General features: G+C 42.9%; 1 protein-coding gene across 1 annotated transcript in view; it reads right to left on the bottom strand.

Annotated features, from left to right (window-relative positions):
- Positions 1–12,049, bottom strand: part of LOC119973792 (DE-cadherin-like) — a 70,318-nt gene extending 58,269 nt beyond the window's left edge. Inside the window, exon 1 of the mRNA XM_038812217.1 lies at positions 11,815–12,049. Coding sequence (XP_038668145.1) covers positions 11,815–11,830 — 16 coding nt within the window. The 5' untranslated portion in view covers positions 11,831–12,049. The remainder of the gene's footprint in view (positions 1–11,814) is intronic.
- Positions 12,050–27,910: the final 15,861 nt, after the last annotated feature.

Here is a 27,910-nt window from a genome sequence, read left to right as displayed (position 1 = left end):
CTCCGCCGAAGCTCCGTCGGTCACAGAGGACGTCCAAGGCCCCCAACCGTCTGATCGAGTCGATATGAACTCTTAATGGATTTTCTTTCTGTCTCTGTAAATAGTTGCCATGTTGATAACACAACTCCTGACGCTGTACATAGTTACGGGCCAGTGGGCAGCTGCCGTTGAAGAGAGGTATAGTCCCATATCACTAGTCATACTACCAGTAAATTGTCCCACCCGCACTGGACTACCAGTCATGGCTGGACGCCCAAGCACCGCCCCCCCCCCAGTTCCTTTCTCAACAAGGGGTGAATGTGGTAGTATGACTAGAGGTACTACGGTACCTGGGAGTATGAGCTATCATTGGTGGAGAAGGCTCGCTGCTCATTGGCCCAAGTGTTTGCATTTCATTGGTCGGGACGTAAGGTTGCTCCGCCCAATGATGCGGGGTATAAGATCCCGTGTTTCCCAGCAGCCAACCTTCTTTCTATACTCGAGCTGCTGGGAAAACATCTTGTTGATTAAAGCCTTCAATTCGGACTACTCCTTCTTTTCAGTAGTTATTGATCGTGCATCAGGCACCCACTCCCTTCTGTGTAAAAAACCTGCCTCGTATATCTCCTCTAAACCTTGCCCCTCGCACCTTAAACCTATGCCCCCTAGTAATTTACCCCTCTACCCTGGGAAAAAGCCTCTGACTATCCACTCTGTCTATGCCCCTCATAATTTTGTAGATCTCTAACAGGTCGCCCCTCAACCTCCGTCGTTCCAGTGAGAACAAACAGAGTTTATTCAACCTCTCCTCATAGCTACTGCCCTCCATACCAGGCAACATTCTGGTAAATCACTTTTGCACCCTCTCTAAAGCCTCCACATCCAGAATTGAACACTCGACTCGAACTAAGTGTGGCCGAACTAAGGTTCTTATGTACCTTTGGGATGGTTACATCTGAACTGTGCTGCAAACAGTGTTTTTGAAAACTGCATACCTAGGGAAGTAGAGAGGGCTTTAAAATAAATATGGTCAGGGAGGGGGAGTTCTGTGGAAGGGATTTATAGGTCTACAAATCAAAAGATATGACAGCATTACAAGGCAGCAATTTAGGCAATGATATCCAGAGTATGACAGGAAGAGACAGAGTGTACAAGCTTAAAAAAACAGCAACAAATAGGGTCAAATGGGGGGAAAATGGTCACCAGGCAAAATTAATTGATCTCCACTTAAATGCACAAACGATTGGGCACAAAATAAATCAATTCGCAGCATAAATTGATGTTATGATTGTGGTGAGCCACGTATGGCTATTGTATATACTCACTGTTGTTTCATTGTTACTAATGTCATTGACATCCACTATTGTGTATACTTACTGTTGTTGCTGTTACTGCTGCTGTTGAATTGTTGTGTTGGTGCTGCTGTTGACTCTGCCTGTGGCTCCGCCCCTCTGATGAGGTATATAATCGGCCGATCTGAGACAGGCTCTCAGTGCAGTAGAAGCTACAGGTTGGCAAACATCTAGTTGATTAAAGCCACTGTTCTTTGGTACAAACTGTCTCGACTGAATTGATGGTCATCAGTGATCTTATAGCCAATAGACAGACGTGGTTACAAGGAGATCAAAACGAGGAACTAAATATTCAGGATATGTGACTTTTCACAAGGACTGGCAGGAAGGAGAGGATGGTGGGATAGCTTTGTTAGCATGTGGTGGAATAAGTATGATAGCGAGAAATTAATTTCAATTAGAAGGTGGAGAACCAGATGGATGGAGGTAAGACATACTTGGAGAAGAATACTCTGGTGGGAGTAGTCTATAGGCCCCCATGCAGCAGCCATACTGTAGGACAAAGAATAAATCAGGAGTTAAAAAAGGCATGTAAAAAAGGCGGTATTTTGCCTGCGAATTGGGTAAATCAAATTGGTAGAGGTAGTCATGAGAAAGAATTTATAAAGTGTATTCGGGACAGTTTCCTGGAAAAATATGTTGTGAATCCAACCAGGTATCAGGTTATTTTGGATTTGGTAACGTGTAGCGAGTCAGGTCGTAAAAGATCCCCTAGGAAGCAGTGACCATAACATGGTAGAATTTGTATTCAATTTGAGTGCGAAATGTGGGTCAGAAACAACTATGCTAAATAAGGGTGATTATAAAGGAAGAAGGCAAATGTTGGCTGGAATGGAGTAAGAAAGGAGTTCAGCAGGTAAGATGTTTGATCAGCAATGGTAGAAGTTTCTGAAAATAGTTCATGACCCACCAACAAAGATATATCCCAGTGAGGAAGAAGGATTCTAGAAAGGGGATAAATTAACCCTGGTTAACCAAGGAAGGAAGGATAGTATTAAACTGAAAGAAGAAACATACAATGTGGACCAGGCATAATGGCACCTGGAGGGTCTCACAGGCCATTGGAGATCTGCGGGCAGTCGGAGACAGGACAGGGTGGCATGGGCACTCCCCGCACCAATTGGCACTGTCAGCATGCCTAAGTGGCACTTGCAGGCTGGCAAGGGCACTGTCAGGGTACCAGGTTGTCTGTGGCAAGGTGCCTAGGTCCCAGGTTGATAATGCCAGGGAATGGGCCCAGGAGGGCCTTGCCAGGTAGAGGGAGGTGAGAGAGTTCCCGGGGTCATCCCCAAGGTTGGCGAAGGGTAAAATTGTGGCGGGGGGTTTCCTGAAAGGGGCGGAGGGGGGAGGATCGGAGCAGCGTTCCAAAATGGCACCTCTGTCTGCAAGGAATGTCCCTGCGAGTGAGATTCAGCTCACCAGCAAGAAATCTCTCTGAGTGCAATCTCGGCAGTGAGAAACTCCCTGAAACCAAACACAATGACAAAGTGCCATTAAATAGCGAGATGTTTCTCACTGCAGCCACTGAGAAATACTTCGCTAAACACGCCCAAAACCAGACATCAACATTTTTGGGGTGAATCGTGCCCGACATCTACAGGTTCCCCTCTATCTACTCTCCCTGTTACATCCTCAAAGATTTAGAGCAAATTTGTCAAACACTATTTAACTTTTATAAAATCATGTTGACTAAGTTTGATCACATTCAGCTTTCTTAACTGATTAGTTATTTCCTCTTTGATTATTGACTCCAGCGATAATAGATGTTAAACTAACTTGCCTATTGTTCCCTGCCTTCTGTCTTTATCCCTTGTTTTACAGGAGAGTCACATTGGCTGTTTTCCAATCTTCCAGTACCCTCCTGGTATTTAGCGAGTTACAAAATATTTCAACCAATAGGTCCGCTATCTCTGCAGCCAATTCCATTGAAACCCTAGCCTGCAGTTCATCAGGTCCTGGTGACTTCGAATCGTACAATTTACAGTACAGAAGGAGGACATTCGGCCCATCCAGTCTGCACAGGCCCTTTGGAAGAGCACCCTACCGAAGTCCACACCTCCACCCTATCCCCGTAACCCAGTAACCCCACCTAACCTTTTTTTCTTTGCACACTAAGGGGCAATTTAGCATGGCCAATCTACCTAACCTGTACATCTTTGGACTGTGGGAGGAAACCGGAGCACCTGGAGAAAACCCACGCAGACAAGGGGAGAAAGTGCAAACTCCACACAGACAGTGACCCAAGCCGGGAATCGAACCTGGGACCCTGGGGCTGTGAAGCAACTGTGCTAACCATTATGCAATTTGAGCCACGTATCCATCTCTCTAAGTTTATGTACCCCCTGCCAATTTGCACGGAGCTCAGGTAATAATCCAGAGATTATAACCTTGGAGGTTCTGTTTCTTAATTTAGTGCCTAACTCCTCAAACTGCCTACACAGAACCTCCTTCCTCATTCTACCTCTGTTGTTTGTGCCTACATGGACCACAACCACTGGATCCTCCACTCCCACCACAGGTTCCTCTCCAGCCCAGAGCAGATGTCCCAAACCCTGGTACCAGGCAGGCAAGACAGTCTGAACCATTGCGCTGAGGTCAGTTTGTTCATCCTCCATACAGTGTCCTCTCTCATCCAGAGAAGGAGCATGAACCCTGTACCTGTTGGACAGGGACAAGGCCTGAGGCTCCTGCAGTGCTATCCCTTGGATCCCTCTACCTAACTCATTTGCAGTCACACCCTCCTGTGCTGCCCATTGACAGAATTAAAGGCAGTTAATCTAAGGGGTGTGACTGCCTCCTGAAATGTTGCATCCAGGTAACTCTCCCCCATGTATTGCAATGTCTGAAGCTCAGATTGCAGCTCACTAACTCTGAGCTGAAGTTGCTCGATCAACCAACATTTGCGACATACATGGTCGCTATGAACCACAATGGGTACCACCAGCTATGTCATGTTGCAGCGACCACACATCGACTGACCCTGCACCCCGTTTTAGATCATTAGAATCTATTTAATTTAGAATTTCAATTTGTTTTTACTTAGACCACTAATTTTTACTTCCCGCAATTTCTGTTTCCCTACCCAGCCTTCACCTCCAAACTCAGCAGGTAGAAGAAAGACTCACCTACCAGTCAATTATCTGTGATAGCACACAGACATGTTCACTTTATACTGCAATGCTTCTGCAACTTATGCCCCAGCTCTCCTGCCTTGGCATGCACCTGACCCCACTGACCTTAACACCCAGCACTCTGAGCAAAATGGCACATGATGTAAAGGGTGCAAAACAGAGCATTGAGAAATGCATAAAATGAAGGGGAAATCACGCCTGACAAATTTATTAGAATTCTGTGAGGTGGCAACAAACAAAATATATGAAGGGTGACCAGTAGACATAATGGCCGGGATTCTCCCCAACCGGCGGGCAGGCCGTACTGGCGCCAAAGAGTGACGTGAACCACTCCGGCGTAGGGCGCCCGCAAGTTGCGGAATCCTCCGCACTTCTGGAAGCTAGGCCGGCGCTGGAGTGGTTGGCGCAAACCAGCGCGGCCGGCGTCGTCGAAGGGCCTCCATCGGTCGGCGTGAGTTTGCGCATGCGCAGGAGTGCCAGCGTGTTCTGGCGCATGCACAGAACCGCTGGCGTGAACCCTGCGCATGCGCAGGGGGTTCCTTCTCCGCGCCGGCCATGGCAGAGCTTTACAGAGGCCGGCGCGAAGGGAAACTGTGCCCCCACAGTACAGGCCCTCCCGCAGATTAGTGGGACCCGATCGTGGGCCAGGGCACCCTGTGGCCTCCCCCCCCCCCCCCCCCCCCCCCCCCACCCCGGGGCCGGATCCCCCCCCCCCGAGGACTCTGCAGGCTGTCCTCAGAGCCAGGTCCCGCTGGTATAGACCTTGTCTAATCCACGCTGGCAGGACCGCCCGAAAACGGGTGGCCGCTCGGGCCATTGGGGCCCGGAGAATCACTGGGGGGGGGGTCACTGCCAACGGCCCTCAACCGGCGCAACGTGATCCCTGCCCCCGCCAAAAAAACGGCACCAGAGAATTTGACAGCCAGCATCGGAGCGGCGGGGCGGGATTCACGCTGCCCCCCTCCCCTCGACGATTCTCCGACCCGGCAGGGGGTCCCGCCCAATGTTTTTGGATTTCCAAAGAGTGTTCAATAAGTTGCCACACAAAAGGTTACTTAATATGATAAGAGCCCATGGTCTTCGGAGTAGTATTTTAGCATGGATAAAGGACTGGCTGACTGATAGAAGGCAGAGAGTTGTGATAAAAGGGTCATTTTCAGGATGTGAACCTGTAACTAGTGGAGTGCCACAGGATCCGTGATGGGGCCATATTTATTGCACATATGTATTAATGACTTGAACGAGGGAAGTAAATGCACTATTGCCAAGTTTGCAGATGACACAAAATTAGGTGGGAAGGTAGCTGGTGAGGATGACACAAAGAGTCTACAAAAGGTCCTCGCCAGGTTATGTGAGTGGGCAAAAGCTTGGGAGATGGGATATAATGTAAGAAAATGTGAAGTTAGGCACTTAAGTTGGACGAATAAGGGAGCTGAATATTATTTAGCTGGAGAAGAAATGCAGAAAACTGCAGGACAATCACAGAGCCGACTCAATGGGCCAAATGGCCTACTTCTGCTCCTACATCCTATGGTCTCATTGTCTTCTGGATTCCCCCTTTCATCTGTTTTCAAATGCTGATTAAGCTGTTGTGTATATATCTTTGCTCTCCCTTTCGTAATGGCTATCTAGTCTAATTCCTGTCAGGACAATTGAACCGTGGAATGATTCATGAAAATAACTTCTATTTTACTTCCACAAGCTAATTAATTTTTGCATTTCAGCCAGCGTCTTAATTAAGCAAGGTTAACCGAAAATTTCCCAACTCAGCTTTGAAGCGCAGTGATTTGTTTTAAGTATCTATCCAATTGCTATGTCCCTCTTCCAGAAGCCTCGTATCATGATTTATTTTCGGATGCACTGCAGGTATCATCACCAAAGAACAAACATTCCAACAGCTTTGCTTCGAGCGAAACAAACATTTGAACAGTTTGCAGAAAAATAAACTTAGAGTGACAACTTGTTATTTTGCCTATTTCAACAAACTTCCCACCTGGAGTAGGAGAAACTTTGTTCACCCTCTCAATTTTACCTTCTATAAACTGTGCCAGTTCGAAGCGACTGGTTCAACAATGCAGACATACCAAATAACATGTCGATGTAATCAGGACTTTCAGAACCAGGAACTGAGCAATTGTTAGTGCCACTGAGGCTATTTTACCCCAGAAATAATGATTGATGTTACAGTTTTCTTTTTGAATTTGAAAATTATGTTGTTGCATCTGAATTAGTATTTCTGCGGCATATTACTTCATTCAGTGATAGATATAAAAGCAAAACTAAGAGACAGCGATGGAACTAGGTGTCCAGATTTCACCAAGGCCTCTTGTTGTAGGGCGATATTCACTTGTACTTGGGTTACGTTACGAGCTCTTACAGGAATTAATTGGATGTTTTGTACTGAAGCCATTTCATATGGCTTAAAAGAAAAGGTTAGGGCAGCACGGTGGCACAGTGGTTAGCATTGCTGCCTACGGCGCTGAGGACCCGGGTTCGAATCCCGGCTCTGGGTCACTGTCCGTGAGGAGTTTGCACATTCTCCCCGTGTTTGCGTGGGTTTCACCCCCACAACCCAAAAGATGTGCAGGATAGGTGGATTGGCCACGCTAAATTGCCCCTTAATTGGAAAAAATAATTGGGTAATCTAAATTTTAAAAAAAAAGAAAAGGTTAGGCATTTTCTCCAACAGGCGTCTCTGGACCATGCATGCACAAAGTTGGTCACGGAATATAATCACTGAACTAAATAACTGCACTTGGTGTGATTGTCACCCAATTTTTAGACTTGAATGGTGCAATTTTGTGATTGTTCATCAATTCCTAACCCCACACTGGTATTCCTGGATCCAAACAATCACACTCACACATCCTTAATCCCTTGTTTTTGTTGTAACCTTCTCGAGTAGGGGTTTTTCAGGCTGGGCCTGCTTAATTGGGTAATGTGGTGGGGCCTTCATATCATTTGTATACTTTTCCTACCATTATTCCTATCGATTGGACCCTGACCTATTTTCACTTATTTGCTCTTCCTAATTGGAGTAGTCACAGGACCACAGGCTCTAAGGCAGTGCATCCTGAAAACGTATTTCTTCCCTGACCCCATTTTAACGTTTCACACCTATTATGATGAGTGAAAATTGGGAATGTGTTGGGGGAAGAGTTCTCAAGCAAGGAGACAAGTCAAACAGCAGGGATAGAGGCAGAAAATAACAACAAAGACATCCACCATTGTGCAGGCTCTGGCGATGTCAGAGATAAGGCCCCAGAGTGCATTGGATTAAGCCACGACGATTGGTTAAAAAACACGCACATCCAAAGGGGCCTTGCAACCGATTACAGGACTGTCAGATCTGAGTCTTGGCTCCACAACCAACATTGCTGCCTTGGAGATCCTGACCCCAACTTCTCATCACATTGGGCGTTGTGACCCACAGCTTGGGAACCCTTACATTCGGGTGCTCTTTGAATTGAATAGTCATTACTCTCCCCACCTGTTCAGGGCGATTTGGTGTAATATGCCAATCCATGTTTATTCACTCAGTGGGTTCAGAATCTTTGGAATCATTGGATGCTCAGCATATTCAAAATTGATATCAATTGATTTATGGGCACTAAAGGAATCAGAGGACCTTGTTGTTTGAAGAAAGATATTTTATACTGAGCAGCATCATACTCAACAAAGTACACTTTTATGCTCTGTTGCATCATGACAACATGATGTTATTACACGTGAGTTTGTCCATTATTTTCATATTGACATGGTGTGCATGCGCTCTGACCACTGTTAGTGTGGAGTGTAAAGCCCAGCAATAGGTGGCTGTCTGTCAAATTACTTGAATTCAACCAAACTCACAGAACCTGTTCCAGTTAAGTTTCTGAAAAATGGATATTGCCAGAATGTCAATGGTGGGGATACTGGTGTTGTTGAATGCCAAGTTGAAGAAGTCAGGCACCCTTATTAGAGGTGGTTATTCCATGGCAGTTGCGTAGCGCAAATGTCTCCCACTGTTTAATCAGCTCAAGTCTGAATGCCCTCTGCAGCTAGTTGCATTTGAGCATGCACTGTTTCATTAACTGAGGAACTGCAACTTGAACGGAACAATGTGCGAACATCAGCGAACTTCTCACTTCTGACCTTATGATGAAAGGATTGCCATTGATGAAGAAACTGGCTTCGGACACTGCTCTGAAAAACACCTGCAGGGATATCCTGAAGCTGAGATGATCAACTTCCAACATCCATAAGCATCGGCCTTTGTGATAGATATGACTGTGATCAATGGAGAGTTTTCCCCGATTCCCATTGACTTCAATTATGTTGGGGATCTTTAATGTCATACTCAGTCAAGTGCTGCCTTGATATGAAGGACAGTCACTCTCATCTTACCTCTGAAATTCAGCTCTTTTATACATGTTTGAACCAAGGTTTTATTTAGTGAGGTCAGGAGCTGAAGAGTCCTGAAAGATCCCAAAGTGAGCATTGGTGAGCAGGCTAATTGTGAGTAAGAAGCACTTGACAGCGCTATCGATGAGACTTTACATTAATCAGCTGATGGAGCGGTCATTGGCTCGATTTGATTATTCATGCTTAAAAGGCAACTTTCTGTCATGATATGCAGACTTGCAGATAATGATATACAGACAGGCAGCTAATGAACACAGAGAACAGGACATGGCCAATGAACAAGCAGGACACTCAGGGGTGGTATCTCACTATAAAAGGCACGAGGCACTCACACTCCACCTCTTGCCACTGATGAACATCTACAGAGTGAGTCAGGGTGTATGTACAGTATCACACCTCCAGCACGTGGCTAAGAGCTAGTCTGGTTCAGTCACACAGAGTAACCACACTTAGGTTAGCAGAGAGTCAAACTCATAGAGAACTGTGCTAACTGTGCTACTGGTTCAATAAATCAGATTGAACTAACTTCAAGGTCTGGAGTATCTTTTGGTTAAAGCTGCATCCAGTTGCAGCCTGTGTTATCCCAGAATACAAAGCACATCACTTTCCATTTGACGACTGCTGCCATAGTCTTTGGAAAAGTCAAATACTAGTCAGGAGTAATGGTTCATTAACAAAGTTCATAACACATCTGCGTGCTTCTCCTACATGTCACTGCATTTGCATCATTCACAGTGAGTCATGAATCAATGCACAATCACAAACTCAAGAATAACTGATGCATTACCATTGTTTTGTATTAATAGAAAAAAAATTACTTGTGTTATACAGCGAAACCTCAACTCACTCGTAGTTCCTTTTGAACTTTGAAGAGGAATTGCTGTTTAGGTCGTGAGTCAAGAATTATTTCAAGTGACTCATAAGCATTGTAAAAATAAATATTGTGTCATAAAACCATTCAATGTGTATTAAGCAACCTGTCCTTATTAAAATACTTAGCCAACCATGTTAAAGGTGATGTGTTGACCTATGTGTGGATTGTCTAGGATGTTTAACGTCCAAGAGGTAATTCCCTTGCTGCCCAGAACCATCCGTGAATGTTCCTGACTCTGTGTTACAGGCTTGTGTCAGATCTGTGGTATTTATCTGGATAGTTACCTCGAATATGTTGGAAAAATAAAACCTGGTCCAACACCTGGGTAACTCCAAGACCCACAATCCATACCCTCCGACCACTTGACTACTTCCCCAAACATCTGACTACCCCTTGTTTCCTCCAACTAGTTCCCCCAACCAAACCCGACTCCATCCAAATACTTGATGATACACTGACCTAACCACTCCCCTAATCACCTGACCAACCCCCCATCGCAAATGCCCCTCCTGATCAGCTCTCCAACCTGACCACACACCCCCATTACCCACTCACTCACTCACTTAGTTATCCATTCAGAAATTCAAATTATTAGTTAAAAGAAGGAACCTTTAAATAATTACCAAAATATAGCAGATCTGTCTTCTACTCCGCAGATCCCTGTGTGGAATTTCTGATGGTGTATGTTCGGCTTAGGGCGAGATTGTGTTAGGGCGATGATGTTGAGTTAATAGTTATACTTTGGAGGATAGATGCTGTTGTTGAAAGTCAAAATTTATGTCACCATATCATCAACAACAGCAAACAGCATTTATGAAGCACCTTTAACATAAAACATTCCACCACAATTCAAAGAAGTGTGATCAGGCAAAATGGTACACCAAACCAAGCAAAGAAATATTCGGGACAGGATTCTCCAGTCCTCTATCCCCGTGTTTCTCATCCACGTGTGGTTTGTTGGTGGCGGGATTCTATCTTCCCACCACTGGTTAATGGAATTTCTCATCCAACACTGTCAGGAAGCCCACGGGCGGGAGTGCGCTGCCGGCAGGAAATGTGAATCGCAACGACTAGAGAATTCCGCCCTATGAAATTGACTAAGAACTTGGCCAAAGCCATGGGTTCACAAAGCGTCTTAAATGAAGAAAGGGAGAGATAGAGACACTGAGGTTTATGGAGGGAATTGGAGGCCATAGTGTCTGGATAGCTGAAGGTACAGTCTTCAAATGTTGAGTCAAGTGCTTTCAGAATGCACTAAAGATCAGGATTGTGGATTGTAGCACTGGAAGTTACAAAGTAAGTGAGATGTGAGGACTTGAAGGGATATAAATGTAAGGATGAGAAATTTAAATGCTGAAGCATTGTTGGACGAGAAGTCAATTAAACAACGAGCATAAGGATGTTAGTTGAATTTAAGTTTGGTGTAGTTTAGGATATGAAGCAGCAGAGTTTTGGGTAAGATAGAGTTTATTGAGAGGGCACAATGCCTTGCTGGTTAGCAGATCACTGAAATAGTCACTCATGGTACAGTTGAAGGTTCCAGGAGCATATGGACTGGTGCAGGGGTAACTTTACTGTGGTTTAAATGGGCAGATTTGTGTCTTGGAATCCCTGCTTTAGATCAAACAGGATGCCGAACAGGCGAACATTCTGGTTTCACTTAGCATAGTGACTGGGAGGGCATGCAATCGGTGACAAGGGAGCTGTTTGTGTGGTAGAAGCTAAAAAGAGCCAAGGCAGGATATGCACCACTAGATCTGGTTAAAAACAATTTTTATTTGCCACTGAAGTAGATTTAAAAATCAAACAGACTTCCAGAAAATAATCTTTTCACGAGAAAACTAAAAATGACAAATATGAAATGATAAATAATTACTATTTTCATAGTTCCAACAGATTTAGTCATACAAATTAAACAGACCTGTGCAACTCTGTCAACAAATAATAATATCTTCCACTGGGAATTAACAAATTACCTTATCTACAAATACAGCACAGACTGTTCCATTGGGAACAGAGTGGGATTTTAGACTACAAATCAATGGTCTTAAACATAAGAAAATATTAAACTAACCTTTCTTCACCAACATTCCAGAAACAGATGTTTTTGGTCCATGGGGCTTCTGTTCATAACCCTAATGCAAAACATTTTAGAGATACCTCCCTTATACCCAGAATGATGATGTAGTCCTTCGAATAATTTGTCCTCATTTAAGCTAACCTTTTCTCTGCTGTCTTTGTTTTGTTTTATCCCTCAGATACACATCATACAGAAAAAAGATTCAAATGTCCTATTCATTTAAAACATATTGGACAAAAGTTCCTCTAAAATGCTCAGAGAGCTCTGTCTGCCATCTGTTAAGACCTGCCGTTGCCAATTTAATCTGCATTATAGTTTACGTAGCACATTAATGATGGTATAAACTGATTAATGGCACAGCAAGGGAAATCAAACATCTGGCAACTGTGCTATAAATGCTTTAACCACGCAAACTGGTTCATCTTCATGGACTGAGAACATTCTGGAAGAATGTGATGTTGAAAAGAAACTGTCCCTTAAAGGGTAAATGCAAGAACTCGGGTGCTGCTGTTCCTGGAGACGATGTAATCAAGCAGTTTTAAAATAGCTGGAAACCTTTGACCCCGGTGGACTGTTTACAAAGGTGGTTTATGGTTTTTGAAAAAAAAACAATGCGTTGGAAATTGCGTTAACAAGATGGTTTGCTGAGGAGGAAAAAATAAATATCAACTGCTTGGTTAAAGAAGACAACAGCTCCTGAAGCTTTGAACCTGGTCTAAAGAAAAAAGTGAATGGAAGTTGCTCCGAAGTCGCTCTACATTCTGAAATTGACAGACTGCAGGTTTTCCTCAAAGTCCGCTTGAAAAGTAATGCAAGAATCTTCGATTGTTTTGAAGACCAGTTTTGCAGGCCAGGGCTGCAAAATCAACTGTACAACCCAGACACTGCTCCAAGGACTCCACATCTATCCTTTTCCATTTACCATTAACCTTTTTGGCAGAATTTCTTTATTTTCTTTTATTATTTTTGGTGTGTGTGTGTGTGAAAGTTAGGGGATTTAGGAAGAGTAATTATTGTACATTGTTATTTCCCACCATAGGTTAATAAACACGCCTTTCTACTTGACAAAGCAGGTTTCATAATAACCTAATAATATGGTTATTTTTATAGATTCCCTACAGTGCAGAAGGAGGCCATTCATCCCACCGAGTCAGCACCATCCCTCGGAAAAAGCAACCGCACCCAGGCCCACTCCCCCACCATATCCCAGTAACCACACCTAACCTTTGGACACTAAATGACAATTTATCATGGCCAACTCACCTAACCTCCACATCTTTTTACTGTGGGAGGAAACCAGAGCACTCGGAAAAAACCCACACAGACACAGGGAGAACGTGCAAACTCCACACAGTCACCCAAGGTCATAATTAAATCCAGGTCCTTGGTGCTGTGAGGCAGCAGCGCTAACCACTCTGCCACCATGCCTGCCACTTATTGAAGTACCCAGGGCGTTTTAAAAATTAATAGGTCAAGCACGTATTTGAACAAATAGCTGGAGGAAAATGCATTTAAATATATGTTGTGACACGTGGAGTAGTGAAACTAGAGACAGACATTTCACTCCTCCCTTCTCAGTTGTAATAACTTGCTTAACGGGGAAAGCAATTAGTTTCCCATAACAAATCAGATTGAAGTTATGAAATGAGCAGATTAAAGTTTGAACAAGGATGTTTCAGTCACAATAGTGAATTCAATGTCAAAAAAAGATTGGATTGAGAGAGTGGGATCATTAAAAATAAAGGGCGCAAACCGCCCCAATGGGGACAGAGTACCATAGCACATGCAATTAGTTGGGTTTTTCCCGCCGCTCAGAGCACTGAGAAACACCCCACTATCTAACGCTCATCTGGATAGATCGGGGCCTCAGCAGAGTGCGCGTGCCCGAGGCCGCACTTGTTCCATGCACTGAGGAGCTCCACTTGCCAGATTTCCTCAGAGCAGGGAGAGATTGGGATGCCCTATCCCTGCTGTGTGAAAAATGCCAGCTTGGCACCTTGGCAGTACCAGGCTGATGCCCAGATGGCAGTGCCAGGGTATATGACTGGCAGTGCCAGAGTGCAAGGCTGGCAATGTCATGGTGCCCAGGTGGCACCAGCAGTGCCAGGGTGCCACCCTGGCTAGGTGGGATGCACCTGGGGGCCTCATATCCCCTGGGAGCCCTCCACGAGTGTCTTTCCACCCGATTTCCATTTGTGGAGACCAGCACTGAAAGGCACTCGTTTGAGGTCTCCAAGGCGAGGGGGTTAGATTCCACGCCTTGGTTAGATCTCGGGAATGCTTATTCAACTGAAACTAGCTGTTTTACTCTAATATGTAGATTTTCCCGAAACCATGCATCTTCTCTGACCTGAAGTTGCTATCTGCTGTATGGATAAATAATGGTGTGCGCTGTTCTCACAGGTGCATTGACAGAAAAATCTGGACCATCCTAAACTAAACAAGTGAGGTGAAATTGCAAATACAATGTTCACTTGTCACACTAAAGAAAGAAAGAGCTTTGCTTCTGTAGCAACTTTCATGATGTCAAGATATCGCAAAGTGCCTTATCGTCAATTATTTACTTTTGAAACGTCGTCAGTTTTGTAATCTAAGAAACATGGCAACCAACTTTTGCACAGCACACCCACAAACATCAGTGGAACAACGATTTAGAACTTTTTTTAAGTTACGTTTCTGGGATGTTTATTGGCCAGGGAACTCTGCAACCACTCCTCAAATTGAGGTGCGGAATCTTTAATAATCACCTGAGAGACCAAACTGCATCTCTTGAACGCATAACCTCTGGCTCAGAGACTAGAATGTGACTGCTGTCACCTAGCATTTCACAATTTGTCAGATATCTCTGTCCGACCACAGAATTACAAGTGCCGCTTTTTCTACTTGAAAGCTGAGAACATTGCTTCACAGTTCCACATCTGGAGTGAGTAAAAAAGCATATGCTTCATGTAGTCACGCACTACGCAAAATGTGGACCAGACGACAGAGTAAGTGAAAAACAATGTATGCAAGGAAAAACATCATGAAAATCTCCACAATGGTTTGCAATTTTTCAGAATAGCTTGTCATTTCATGAATATGAGAGGCGGATCTGACCTTCTGGAAATAAAGAACTATTATTCATAATCTTTTCAATGCACAGTGAATCATTTCCGACAAGGATTCCTAATTTATTAACCTATTTCAAAGAGCATTTATCTTGATCGTTGTAACAAAAAATGGGAACCCATTAACCTCATGTGGCCAGTTCCACTCCTCTGACATTAAGGAAGAATTTTCTTATTGGGTTACCTTACAAAATCTGTTCATTTTGGAGTGAAATTTGTAAAGATTACATACCACAATTATTGATTTGTGACCTTGTAAAATTTATATTAAAAAGTTGAGGTCCTCGGCTTCAGTGTTCTTCATAGAAATTCAAATTTGATCAAATCTATCTGAACTGTTTATTTAAAGAGCTACTCGTCTTTTGACTGTGAAGGATTCCTGTGTGATGTTTTACACAGACATTTACGGCATCACAAATATCCTGAACTTTACTAATGATTCAGCGGGTAAATGGGCCAAAGGCGGTACTGAGCCATAAAGATCAGGAAGGTCAAAATTTGAATATCCTCCTGATAACAAGTCCTCGGAAGTCCCATCACCTGTGGTTAATTAAAAAAGTTAAAGACAGTATTAAACTTTTAAAAAATTATGCAAAGGCAGGTGACAGATCCGAAGGTTGGAAAGAATAAAAAGAACAGCAAAGAATAGCAAAAAGATTGATAAAGAGGGAAAGGTTACAGTCAGACAGAAAGCTAGCTAGTAATATAACGATGGATAAGAGTCTCAAAAGGAGTCTCTAAATAAGAAACGAGTTAACAAAGTGAGTATTGCTCCTGTAGAAAGTGCATCTGGAAAATTGATGAAGGAGTCACATGTGCTGTGGACTAAGGGGAATTGGTGGATGTACTGTACTTACATTTCAGAAGGCATTTGATAAGGCACCACATTCAAGGATATTGCAGAAAATGAAAGCTCATGGTGTGGGAAGCAACATATTGGCATGGATTGAGGATTGGCTAGTTAACAGGGAACAGAGAGTTGGCAGAAACTGATATTTTTCTGGTTGGCAGCATGTGAAAAGTGGTGTGCAAGATGGATCAATCTTGGGGCCTCAACTTTCTACAGTTTATGTAAATGACTTCAATGAAGGGACTGACAGTATAGTTGCTAAATTTGCTGATGACACCATCACAGGTAGGAAAGTGAATTATGAAGAGGATGCAGGCTGTTACAAAGGAACATAGATAGGCTAAGTTAATTGGCAAATATGTTGCAGATGGAGTATATTGTGGACAAGTGTGAAATTGTCCATTTTGGCAGGAAGAATAAAAAAGCTTATTATCTAAATCATAAGAGATTGCAGAGCTTTGAGGTGCAGAGAGACTTGGGTGTCCTAGTGCATGAATCACAGAAGGTTAGTATACAGGTACAGCAAGTAATTAAGAAAGCTAATATACTATTATAGTTTACGATGAGGGGAATTGATTACAATAATATAGGTTACGCTTCATTTGTACAGGGCTTTGGTGAGACCACATCTAGAGTATTGTGTACAGTATTGGTCTCCTTATTTAAGGAAAGGTGTAAATGCATTAGAAGCAGTTCAGAGAATGTTTACTAGACTAATACCAGGAATGGGTGTGTTGTCATGCGAGGAAAGTTTGGAGAGATTAGGTTTGCATCCAATAGAGTTTAGAAGAGTAAGGGGTGACTTGATCAAAACCTTTAAGATCCTGATGAGTATTGACAGGGTGGATGTGGAGAAGGTGTTTTATCTTGTCGGAGAATCTAGAACTAGGGGCACTGTTTAAAAATAAGGGCGGGATTCTCCGGCCTGCCGAACCCATTTTCTAGTGCAGCGCACCCCCTCCAGCAGCGGGGTTCTCTATCCCGCCACCTGGCAAATGGGATTTCCCATTGTGGACACTCCAAGACCGTCGGGAAATCTGCGGTGTGAATGCGCTGCCGGTGAAATGGAGGATCCTGCCAGGGGAGATTCCAGCACAAGGTGTTTCTCATTTAAAGCAGAGATGAAGAAAATGTTTTTCTCTCACAAGGTCATGAGTCTCTGGAACTCTCTTCCTCAAAAGGCAGTGGAAGCAGGTGAAAAGTTACCTGGGCGAGGCAGGAATGTGGAGTTCAGGTTGGAATCAGATTAACCATGATCTTATTGAATGATGAACCGGGGGCGAGTAGCCTGCTCCTGCTCCTAATTCATTTGTTCATGTGGCCATGATCCCTGTCTCATGAGAACTATCTTTATTGGAAAGTTTTTAAAAATTCATTGATGGGATGTGGGCGTCGCTGGTTAGGCCAGCATTTATTGCCCATCCGTAGTGGCCCTTCAGAAGGTGGTGGTGAGTTGCCTTCTTGAACCGCTGCAGTCCTTGAGGTGTCGGTACACCCATTATGGTGTTAGAGAGGGAGTTCCAGGGTGCTGCCCCAACAACAGTGAAGGAATGACAATGTATTTCCAAGTCAGGGTGGTGAGTGACTTGGAAGGGAAGCTCCAGGTGGTGGGATTCCCAGGTATCTGCTGCTCTTGTCCTTCTGGGTGGTAGTGTTTGGTGGCTTTGGGAAGTGTCTAAGGAACCTTGGTGAGTTACTGCAGTGAATCTTGTAGATGGTGCACATGGTTACCACTGTTCGTCGGTGGTGGAGTGTTTGAATGCTTGTGAAAGAGGGAGCAATCAAGCGGGCAGCTTTGTCCTGGTGTCAAGCTTCTTGAGTATTCTTGGAGCTGCACTCATTCAGGCAAGTGGAGAATATTCCATTACACTCCTGACTTGTGCCTTGTAGATAGTGGACAGGCCTTTGGGGGTTAGGAAGTGAATTACTCACCATAGGTTTCCTAGCCTTTGGCCTGCCCTGGTAGCCACAGTATTAATGTGGCTAGTCCAGTTCAGTTTATGATCAATGGTAACCCCCCAGAATGTTGTTTGTAGGGCATTCAGTGATGTAATGCCATTGAATGTCAATGGGTGGTGGTTAGATCCTCTCTTGTAGGAGATGGTCATTGCCTGGCACGTGTGTGGCACAAATGTAACTTGCTACTTGTCTGCCCAAGCTTGGATAATGTCCAGGCCTTGCTGCAGTTGGACATGGACTGCTTCATTATCTGAGGAGTCACGACTGGTGATGAACATTGTGCAGCCATCCACAAATATCCCCACTTCTGACCTTATGATGGAAGGCAGGTCATTGATGAAGCAGCTGAAGATGGTTGGGACTAGGACATTACCCTGAAGAATTCCTGCAGTAATGTCCTGGAGCTGAGATGATTGCCCTCCAACCACCACAACCATCTTCCTTTGTGCCATATATGGCTCTAACCAGTGGAGAGTTTCCCCCGGATTCCCATTGACTCCAGTTTCTAAAGGGCTCCTTGATGCCACACTCGGTCAAATGCTTCCTTAATGTCAAGAGCAGTCACTCTCACATCGCCTCTGGTATTCAGTTCTTTTGTCCATGTTTGAACAAAGGCTAAAATGAGGTCAAGAGTTGAGTGAAGCTGGTGGAACCCAAACAGAGCGGGTGAGCAGGTTATTGCTGAGTTAGTGTCGCTTGATAACACTGCTGATGACTCCTTCCATCACTTTGCTGATGATGGAGAGTAGACTTATGGGGTGGTAATTGGCTGGGTTGGATTTGTCCTGTTTCTTTTGTACAGGACACACACGGGCAATTTTCCAAATTACCAAGTAGATGCCAATGTTGTAGTTGTACTGGTACAGCATGGCTAGGGATGCGGCTAGTTCTGGAGCACAAGTCTTCAGTATCAGTGCCGGGATATTGTCAGGGTCGATAGCCTTTGCCTTTGGCCGTTTCTTGATATCACGTGGAGTGAAACGCATTGGCTGAAGACTGGCACCTGTGATGCTGGGGACGTCCGGAGGAGACCGAGATGGATCGTCCACTTGTGTATGGACACGGTACTTCTGAGGAACCATCTCATACTCAAAATAGTCTGTTCCCATTAACTGTCAGGAGTCACACATGAAGATTGGCTACTTAAACAAGGTAACTGTAGAACCGTGGTAGCTATAGAGTGCTGCACAGCCCTAAGAATTTCCTCAGTGTCATAGCTGAATAAGGTGTTAAATGTGATTCAATTTACCTCCAGCCTCAAGTAAATTTCAGCTCATAATTTTCAATTATAATGTTCAAGAACTCATACATATGCCTTTGTCTATGGACTTGAACTGAATACATTTTTCTGATGTTGTGGATGGGGATATCAGATAGACCAGGGCTATGAGCGGATTGACATTACTAGTCAGTCGTTGCCTAACGTGGAAATAATAGAAATGTTAGTCCAAATTTCCACTTCTACATTTTTCATACATCTTATCAAGATATAATTTTCAAAGTTTAAGGAATTTTAATGCCAATTGAAAGAAAATCCTCTATAAACACCCACATGTTGGGAATTTCTGGCTTCTCTGTGGTGGGACCCGCTGTGGGGGGGGGGGGGGGGGGGGTGTAGTGAACTAGCCAAAAGTCCATTGACCTTCGGCGGGATTGGATGATCCCAGCAGTGGGATGGACTGGAAAATCCCCACTTCTGTCATATTTTCCCACTTTATCTCCTGTGCATATGATTTCTAAAAAAATGTCATTATAATAGTTAAAAATTATATATTTAGAATTAAAACAAATAAAAGCCATTCCATTTCTCCAAATATTACCAATTATTCCCTATAGGCTTGAGACAGATACCAGGCTTAATCCTATTGCAAAATGTTAAAAGTAATCTTATCCTTCTGCGTCGAAGAGAATAATTGAAAACTAATGTGTTCCTTTGGCCTATATGGTTTTCATCTAAATTACTGCGTTCCCGTAGTTTTTTGCATAAAGGTCACATTTTCACATGATCTTCATCTTTACTTAGTTGCCACAAATTAAACCAGCTATCCTGAAGATCACCAATGCAAAAGGAGGATATAGCTGCATAACATATGTGCCTTCTGTCAACAAGTTGGTTCTCTGGACTTTCACACATCCTTTTCAATTATTTAGCATGGCTGAAATTTAGTGGGAAGAATTTAAAATTATAACCAAGTAAGTTAATGGGGCGGAGTGGTTAACGCTGCTGCTTCATGGCCCTCAGAACCCGGGTTCGATCCCGGCCCCGGTCACTGTGGAGTTTGCACATTCTCCCCGTGTCTGCGTGGGTTTCACCCTCACAAGCCAAAGATGTGCAGGTTAGGTGGATTGGCCACACTAAATTGGCCCTTAATTGGGAAAATATAATTGGGTACTCTAAATTTATATAACATTTTAAAAAAATATTCACCAAGTAAGTTAACAATTTGTCTGCAATTTTCAATCATGTCAAATATTATTTTCTGTCTTCCCATTGTCCACTTCCACCATTATCTAGCTATCAAACTGGTCGGCAAAATTGTAAAAGATCAAATCAAAACATCATCGTTTCATTTCAACCTTTTTTATGCTATTAGAAATAGCAACTTAATGCACAATTGTAAAAGGCTATATCAATATCTGGGCATGCGTGTCATGATTCCATGTTTCTTGGGTGATTCCGCTTTCAATTGAATTTTACTTAGCATCTCAAAAGGTTATCCAATTGAAGCACAGAGATCTCTTCAAAAAGGGTTTTTGGAAAGAAAGATTAGAATCCATCAGTTTGGATGTGGCCCTAGATAGTAAAATGAGAGGACAATAAAAAAAATGAATAATTGTGGCATCGCTAGTAGAAAAAGATGTACCACATCAAGGAAGAGGTTTGCTTATTCATAGATTCATAATAGGCTGTTTGCCTCATAATAGTGCACAATTTTAACTCACTCAATATCCAGTCACTTCCACAGGCAGTTTAGTTACAGAGTTAAAATCAGGCAATTTAGTTACAGAGTACCTTTCAAATGTGAAATTTAAATTCTATTTGCACTTGCTTTTTCACATAATTACACTTGTCTTCATTAATTAATCACCACTGAACCTTTTTGGAAAGTTCACACACCTCAATCCATCAACTATGAGGATAATCAAATTGTCATCTGTGCACAGTGATAAAACGTCATCTTCTCAATGGATTGCTTTCAGAAGAATATTTCAAACCTATTAGTTTGATGACAGATCTATGGGTTACAATCCTAAAAAGAAAGAAATGTATTTACATTGCTCTTGCAAGCTGATGTCAATTCCCAAGGGATTGGCAGCTAGCTGGGGGCTGCTACCCAAACTCACACACAATTTTTATCTCAATACACTCCTATGAAACACCTTGGGAGTTTTCTGACATTAAAGACGCTGGTAAGTGCAAGTTGTTGTTACTTAGATAAGTCTTCACTCTTGGTCTGCTGTTAAAAAGCGAGATTATTTCTGTTTATTTGCTCACTTTGGTTGTCAATGTGTCGGCCTACAGTTGTAATCACTAATTTTTCTAATTTTATTTCTGCTTCACTCTTTGATTTTTAAGTGAGCCTTTTTTAGAATCTTACATTTTAGACATTGATCAAAACCTAGCTGTGATTTTGCTTTGATTAATTAAAGAATAATAATCAGGAGTGATGTGTTTTCCCAAGATTTTGTTTACTATATTGGCCATCCACAGCTGATGTTTCATCTAAATCTCTGTTTCCCTGCTAGACTAATAAAATAAAAGTCCTTTGTCTTACTGCGTTAGATGATCCTTGAACTACAGATCAGAACAATGAGTAGCCTTACATGGGGTGGCCATCTGGAGATGGAGTATGACTGATGGGCAAACTAACTGATTGATAGCATATGGGAACAGACTATCAAAAGGTGTGAGAACAACTTGGATTGTGAAGTCTGCAAAGTCTTGAAGTGCCTGTGAGGCAAATTGATAAGGACTTGGTAATGTATGTACTAAGGGGATTACTTTTTAATAATTTATCGTCCTGTCATGAATAGATAATGTGGGGGTTATCCATTTTGGGGAACTCTGGTGGAACTGGGATTATTGTTTGTGCTTTAAAAAATATGTCTTTCTTATATATAAAAAAAGTGCCTTCTTTCAATAGTTATCTTCCTTATTTCTATTTCTTTCTTTTTTATCAATTAATTATAATATTATCATTATTCAATATTCACTAAAATTATTGTTTTAACACATTTCTTGTCATTGCCATTCATTCCTGTTACATCCAGAGTGCAGCTCCAAACCCAAGCAAGACTCCACAACAAACTCTACAAATACACCTATCATCTCACATAAAAAGTGGAGCTCAAAAAACGGTGCTAAAATTTGCCATGTTCACTTCAATTACCACATCAAACTTTAATCCATTTTGGTTAGAAAGTCACATTTTAAATAGATTTCTAACCTAAAGTTGCAATGTCCATCTCCGAGTGGTGGTATATTGCGGACCAGGACAACAAGCAGGTCCAATACAAAAATCCGCGATCAATTCAGCAAATAAAAGCTCTATATAAAGTTTCTCCCTGATACCTTAAGGCTATCAAGTAAGTTAACCAAACAATTAATTTCACGTATTCCCGGTTACCTCACAATCTTTCTTTTACAGCTTGAATTACCTTGCTCTTTCCGGATCTTTTCCAATTCCCTCTTTAAGGGTTTCAGGGAATCCCAGTTCATCAGATGTTTCAGGAATTTGTTCCAGAGGGCAATGATTCAAAAACAACTTCTTCCCCGCTGTTATCAGACGCCTAAATGACCCTCTTATGGAGTGATGTGATCTCTGCACACATCTTCTCGACTGAGTAGTACTGCACTCCTGTATTCTTCACCCGATGCCCATGTCTATGTATTTACATTGCTATTTAAGTGTGCCCTATGTTTTTTTTTCCATGTATGGAATGATCTGTCTGGACTGTATGCAGAACAATATTTTTCACATTTCCTCGGTACATGTACGTCCCATCCATTGACTCTATCTACACTTCCTGCTGCCTTGGGAAAGCGGGCAACATAATCAAAGACCCCTCCCACCCAGCTCACTCACTCTTCCAACTTGTCCCATCGGACAGGAGATACAAAGCCTGAAAACTCACACGAATAGATTCAAAAACAGCTTCTTCCCTGCTGTTACCAGACTCCTGAACAACCCTCTTCGAGACTGATCTGACTAATACTACACTCCACTGTCATAATATCCACTCATGTATATCATGAGATGCAGACAGGCAGTGATTGACACACAGGATAACAAATGATCACACACGACACAGAACGGCCAATCACCAGACAGGACACCACTATTATAAAGCCCACAGGGCATTAAGCCTCTCTCTCTCTCACAGGACACGGCTAGAGAGATAGTCGCAGTGCACAGACGAAATACCATCATCATCATGTGGTAGAGAGCTAGTCTCATCAAGCCAGTAGGAGGTTATCAGTTTGGTTAATAGAGTGTCAACCCACAGCAGATTATGTAAAGCAATCAACAGGTTCAATAAAACAGTGTTGGACCATCTCTTGTGTCGGAAGCTTTTTCTTTTGTTTTACTGCATCCAGTTGCAGTCGATGTTCAACCAGCACAGATAACACATCAGTCCAGGGCTTTGAAGCCCCACCCAATGCTCCGCGACTACAAGTGAGCGCAATGTTTTATATGGAACCATGTCAATGCCTTGTGCTGTGTTATCTCATTTTATAGTGTACTCAAGGTTGTTTTGAAAGTGTATATTGTATTAGTATCACCTGAACATTATGCTAATAAAACTATCACTGACAATATAGCAGTAATGGAAGGTAACTCTTCATGGTTTCATTGTTTCATCTTAAACCTAATGAAATGGCAGCATGGTGACATTTACTTCTGAGCAATAGACCTGGACTACTGAATGAGGCTGTGAAACATGACAAATGTTTCCAAATAATCAAACGCTCAGAGGACAGGGAGTTACAGAAAATGTTCAATGATATTAGAATAGATATGAGAAAGAGATACAAGAATTACTGACAGCAGCAAGATCAACAAAACTAGATTGGGTTAGCTACGGACAAAAAGCAAAATAATGCTGGAAATCTGAAATGAAACAACTATCAGAAATACATGCCAATTTGTTCAGCTGAAAATAAATCAATTCACATGTAAGAGCAAGACATTCTCTCATAGCTCAAGCAGATTGTATTGTGTATTCACCAGTTTGCTGCATGTCTTATATATCTGATTTGTCTCAGTGCAATACAGAAATGACACTGGATCTAAATCTACAACAGGTTTATTTATCATATGGGCAAATAGCTCAGCAATCACAAGATTTGTGGACATGGGGTTGGATTTCACACTCCCCCACCAGGCATGTTGTCAGTGAGAGTGGCACACAAAATACGGTGAACATAGATCAGCGAACAGTGTTGACACAATCAAACGCAGATCAATTAAACCATTGAACATTACCTACTGCTCTAAGCTAGAGTATAAAAATGAAGATTTTAATGATAAAACAAGAATTATGTAGAACTCATTGGAGATTGGTGACAGCCACACGATAATTACAACTAGGTGATATTGAAAGAATGGTATTTCCAATAAAGTCATGTTAGACTATTCAATTTGGAAGAGACATACTTGAAAACTACTTGTGAAAAAGATTTGTAGCATACTACTGGTAAGAGTGGTATCAGTTTTGCATTATTGAAATAACAGAAATCGCAGTAAATACTCAGCCGGCCTAGCAGCATCTGTCGGGAGAGAAACGTAGTTAACACTTTAGGTTGTCTCCTTTCATCAGACCAGGACTTGAACCAATTAACTCTGCTTCTCATTCCATAGACGCTGCCAAACCTGTTGAGTATTTCCTGTACTTCCCGTTTGTGTTTCATATTTCCAGCATCCGCTTTTGGATTACCTCATTCCTTATTGCACCACTCTTGGGAAAAGTTTTTAAAATTCGACAATGGTTCCCCCTCTGTATCTGGGCAATTTTATGCCATTTCTATCAATTCATGGATGAACATGCGTAATAGGAACAAAGTAGGCCATTCAGTTCCTTGAGTCTATTCCGCTATTCAATAAGATCATAGCTCATTTGTTTGTGTTTCAAATTCCACATTCTCATCTATCAACAATAATATTTGATTCCCTTGCCTAACCAGAATCTATCTACCTCTTCCTCAGACACATTCAATGATCCCACCTCCACTGCCTCTCAAGGCAAAGAGTTCCAAAGTTGCATAAAACCCTCTAAGAGAAAACATTCCTCCTCATTTCTGTTATTGTTGTTTTAATGTGAATTAAAAGAGTTTTGCCCAGGTTCGGTATGTAATTCAGAAAAAGGAGCAGGATTCTCCATTTGGGAGACTGAGGGCAGTATTCTCTGGTTCCCCAACCGCATGTTTTTCGGCAGCGCGCTATTTGGTGGTGGCCGGATTCTATCCTCTCACTGCTTTTCAATGGGATTTCCCATTGAACACCCCCCCCCCCCCCCCCCCCCACCCCACAATACTTCCGCAAAATCGGCTGGTTGGGTTTTGCCGCCGGTGGGAAAAGTGAGTGACAATGACCTGAGAATTCTGGTTGTTGCCGCCGGGACTGAATAGCGTGCTATTCACATTCCCGTTGGGCGTGCTATTCGGAAAAGTGAGTTGGGACATGCAGATGTGCCAGCACTCTGCCGGGGTGAATTCAAAGCAATTCTTGCCCAGATTTTGCACGACGGTTTTGCATGGATCCACCGGTGGAGGGCATAAACATCGAATCGCCATCAGCGAGGGACCAGAGCATGGCGTTGGAATCAACGGCAAACCTCAATTTTTGGATTACCCACGATTCTCCGCCCGATTCGCGTTTCAGAGAATTCAGCCCAAAGAAGTTGCCAAACTTCAAATAACCTTACTGTTCTGAATTGCTGTTGTATTAGACTGGTAACTTGCCAAGGGAACAAATACACTGAAATATTTTTAAATCTTTGAACAAAATATAGTTTTGTGTCCAACTCTTTGTTTATAAAGATTGTTATTCCTCAATTAATGGTTTTTGGCCAGACATTGAGTAATTTTTTTACAAGCAAAACTTCTTTTCACCTTTAATAAATATAGCCAGGCACATTGTTTTTTTTACCTATTCTAATAGAATGCCAGTCTATGTGAACCTTTTGTTGATAGGATAACTGAACGTTGAAGAAGTTTGTTTGGTTTCTGAAAACATTATTATTTTTGTGATATCTACTTCCCATAATTAACATATGCCTCCTTTTATATCTAGAACTTAATCCCGTTCTTTACTTTTTCAACAGAATGCAATTGCCCCAATAAAACATGGAAAAGACAATTATATCATCCATCTTATATTTACAGATACTTGGCAAGAAATCAGCCATGAAAGGTTTGCTTATGTAATAAAACAAAAGTTTCCATTTGACTTGCAAATACCTCATGCACAGATGATGTGGAAAAACCCACGCATAATTATATGAAATGGAAGCAAACCTTCTTGAAGAAGTTAAATGCTTGATGATTTCTAAGCAACAATTTGTTCATAATAGATGCCAGGAAGCAAGCTATTGCCATAATTTAATCTGGAGATTGCAAATGTCATGAAACACAAAATCAAATTCAAACCGTTTCCAAATTTTATGATATAAAATTAGAGTTCTTAAAAGGGGAGACAGTGGCGTAGTGGTGTTGTCGCTGGACTAGTATTTCAAAGACGCAGGGAAATGGTCTGGGGAACTGGGTTCAAATCCCACCAGATGGTGGATTTTGAATTTGATAAAAAATCTAAATTAAATGTCTAATGATGACCATAACACCACTGTTGTAAAAACCCTGGCTGGGATTCATTGAGCCTCTGCACCACAATCTCACTCGGCGCAGAGACGGAGAATGGGGCACCGGACCCGCTATTGCGCGTGCGGTCGACGCGGCACCAGTTGGGGGCTATTGATAGAACAGCGATTCTCCGCAGACGGCTGGCCGAGTTCCCGCCGACGTGGTTCACATATGGTTCCACCCGGCGGGAGCTCGGAGTCGTGGCTGCGGTGGCTGTCCTGGTGGGTGGCAGGGGATCGTCACTGGGGGGGGCGGGGGGATGGCCTCCATGATGGCCAGACCCGCGATCGGGGGCCACGGCCAGAAGTGCAGGGCCCCGTATCGGCAGCCAGAGCTGCATGGAGCACTCCGGGGCCCTGCTAGCCCCCTTTAAAATGGAGAATCACTTCGGACTTTTTCCGTACAGAAAAAAATCCGGAGTGATTCGCGCCCTTTTTCTCGTAGGCGTGGGGACATAGCCCCATTATTGGAGAATCCTGCCCCCTATCTAGTTCACTAATGTCCTTTAGGGAAGGGAATCTGTCATCTTTGTCTGTCCTACATTTGACTCCAGACCCTCAGGCATGGGCAATAGATGCTGGCCCAACCAGCGATGCCCACGTCCTATGAATAAAGAAAATTTGACAGTTGTTTGTAGTTATTTTACTTCGTGCTAACCCAGAGTTTAACTTATTAGCCAACGTGCAGTAGGCATGCTGAGATTGAACCGATAGATATATGATTGCTGCACAGTTACATACGATGATGCAAATTAGGAGGAGTAGGCCATTTGACCCCTTTGACCTGTTCCACCATATCATGGTTATCTGATGTAAAAACAGAAATTGCTGGAAAGACACAGAAGGTCTGGCAGAGAGAGTGAGTTCTGAAGATTCAGTGGATGACTGTGTAACAGTAACTGAACGAGGAGGAGGCAAGGTCAATGTCATTACTCTGCTGTGTAACTGATATCAGATAAAATGGTGGTGGCAATGCCATGATTTACCTCAGTATACGGAGCATCAGGGATGGTGGGGCAGGGGGAGGTCTCACAAATGCCAATTGCTGGTCAGCAAGCCCTATTGGAAGGTACAGGTGTAATTTTAATCAAACATACTGGTTGGGAAACCCTAAGGAATTGAATTACAATATACAGTAAAATTGGGCATGCCGCAAAAACTAGCAGTGTGCCAAATGCTGTCAACCTCCTGCCAGATGGGTTGGGTTAATATAGTATTCCGCATGATTGGCGTAGGCATCAGAGACAACAATCTCCACTCGGCCCTTCCACCTATTCCATCCTATCTCAATTCTGGCTGCCACACTGTAGGAAGT

The sequence above is a fragment of the Scyliorhinus canicula genome, chromosome 11 (genome assembly GCF_902713615.1).
Source record: "Scyliorhinus canicula chromosome 11, sScyCan1.1, whole genome shotgun sequence".
NCBI classification, from domain to species: Eukaryota; Metazoa; Chordata; class Chondrichthyes; order Carcharhiniformes; family Scyliorhinidae; genus Scyliorhinus; species Scyliorhinus canicula.
Note: the sequence above shows the minus strand (reverse complement) of the source record. Positions and strands in the feature narration are given on the sequence as shown.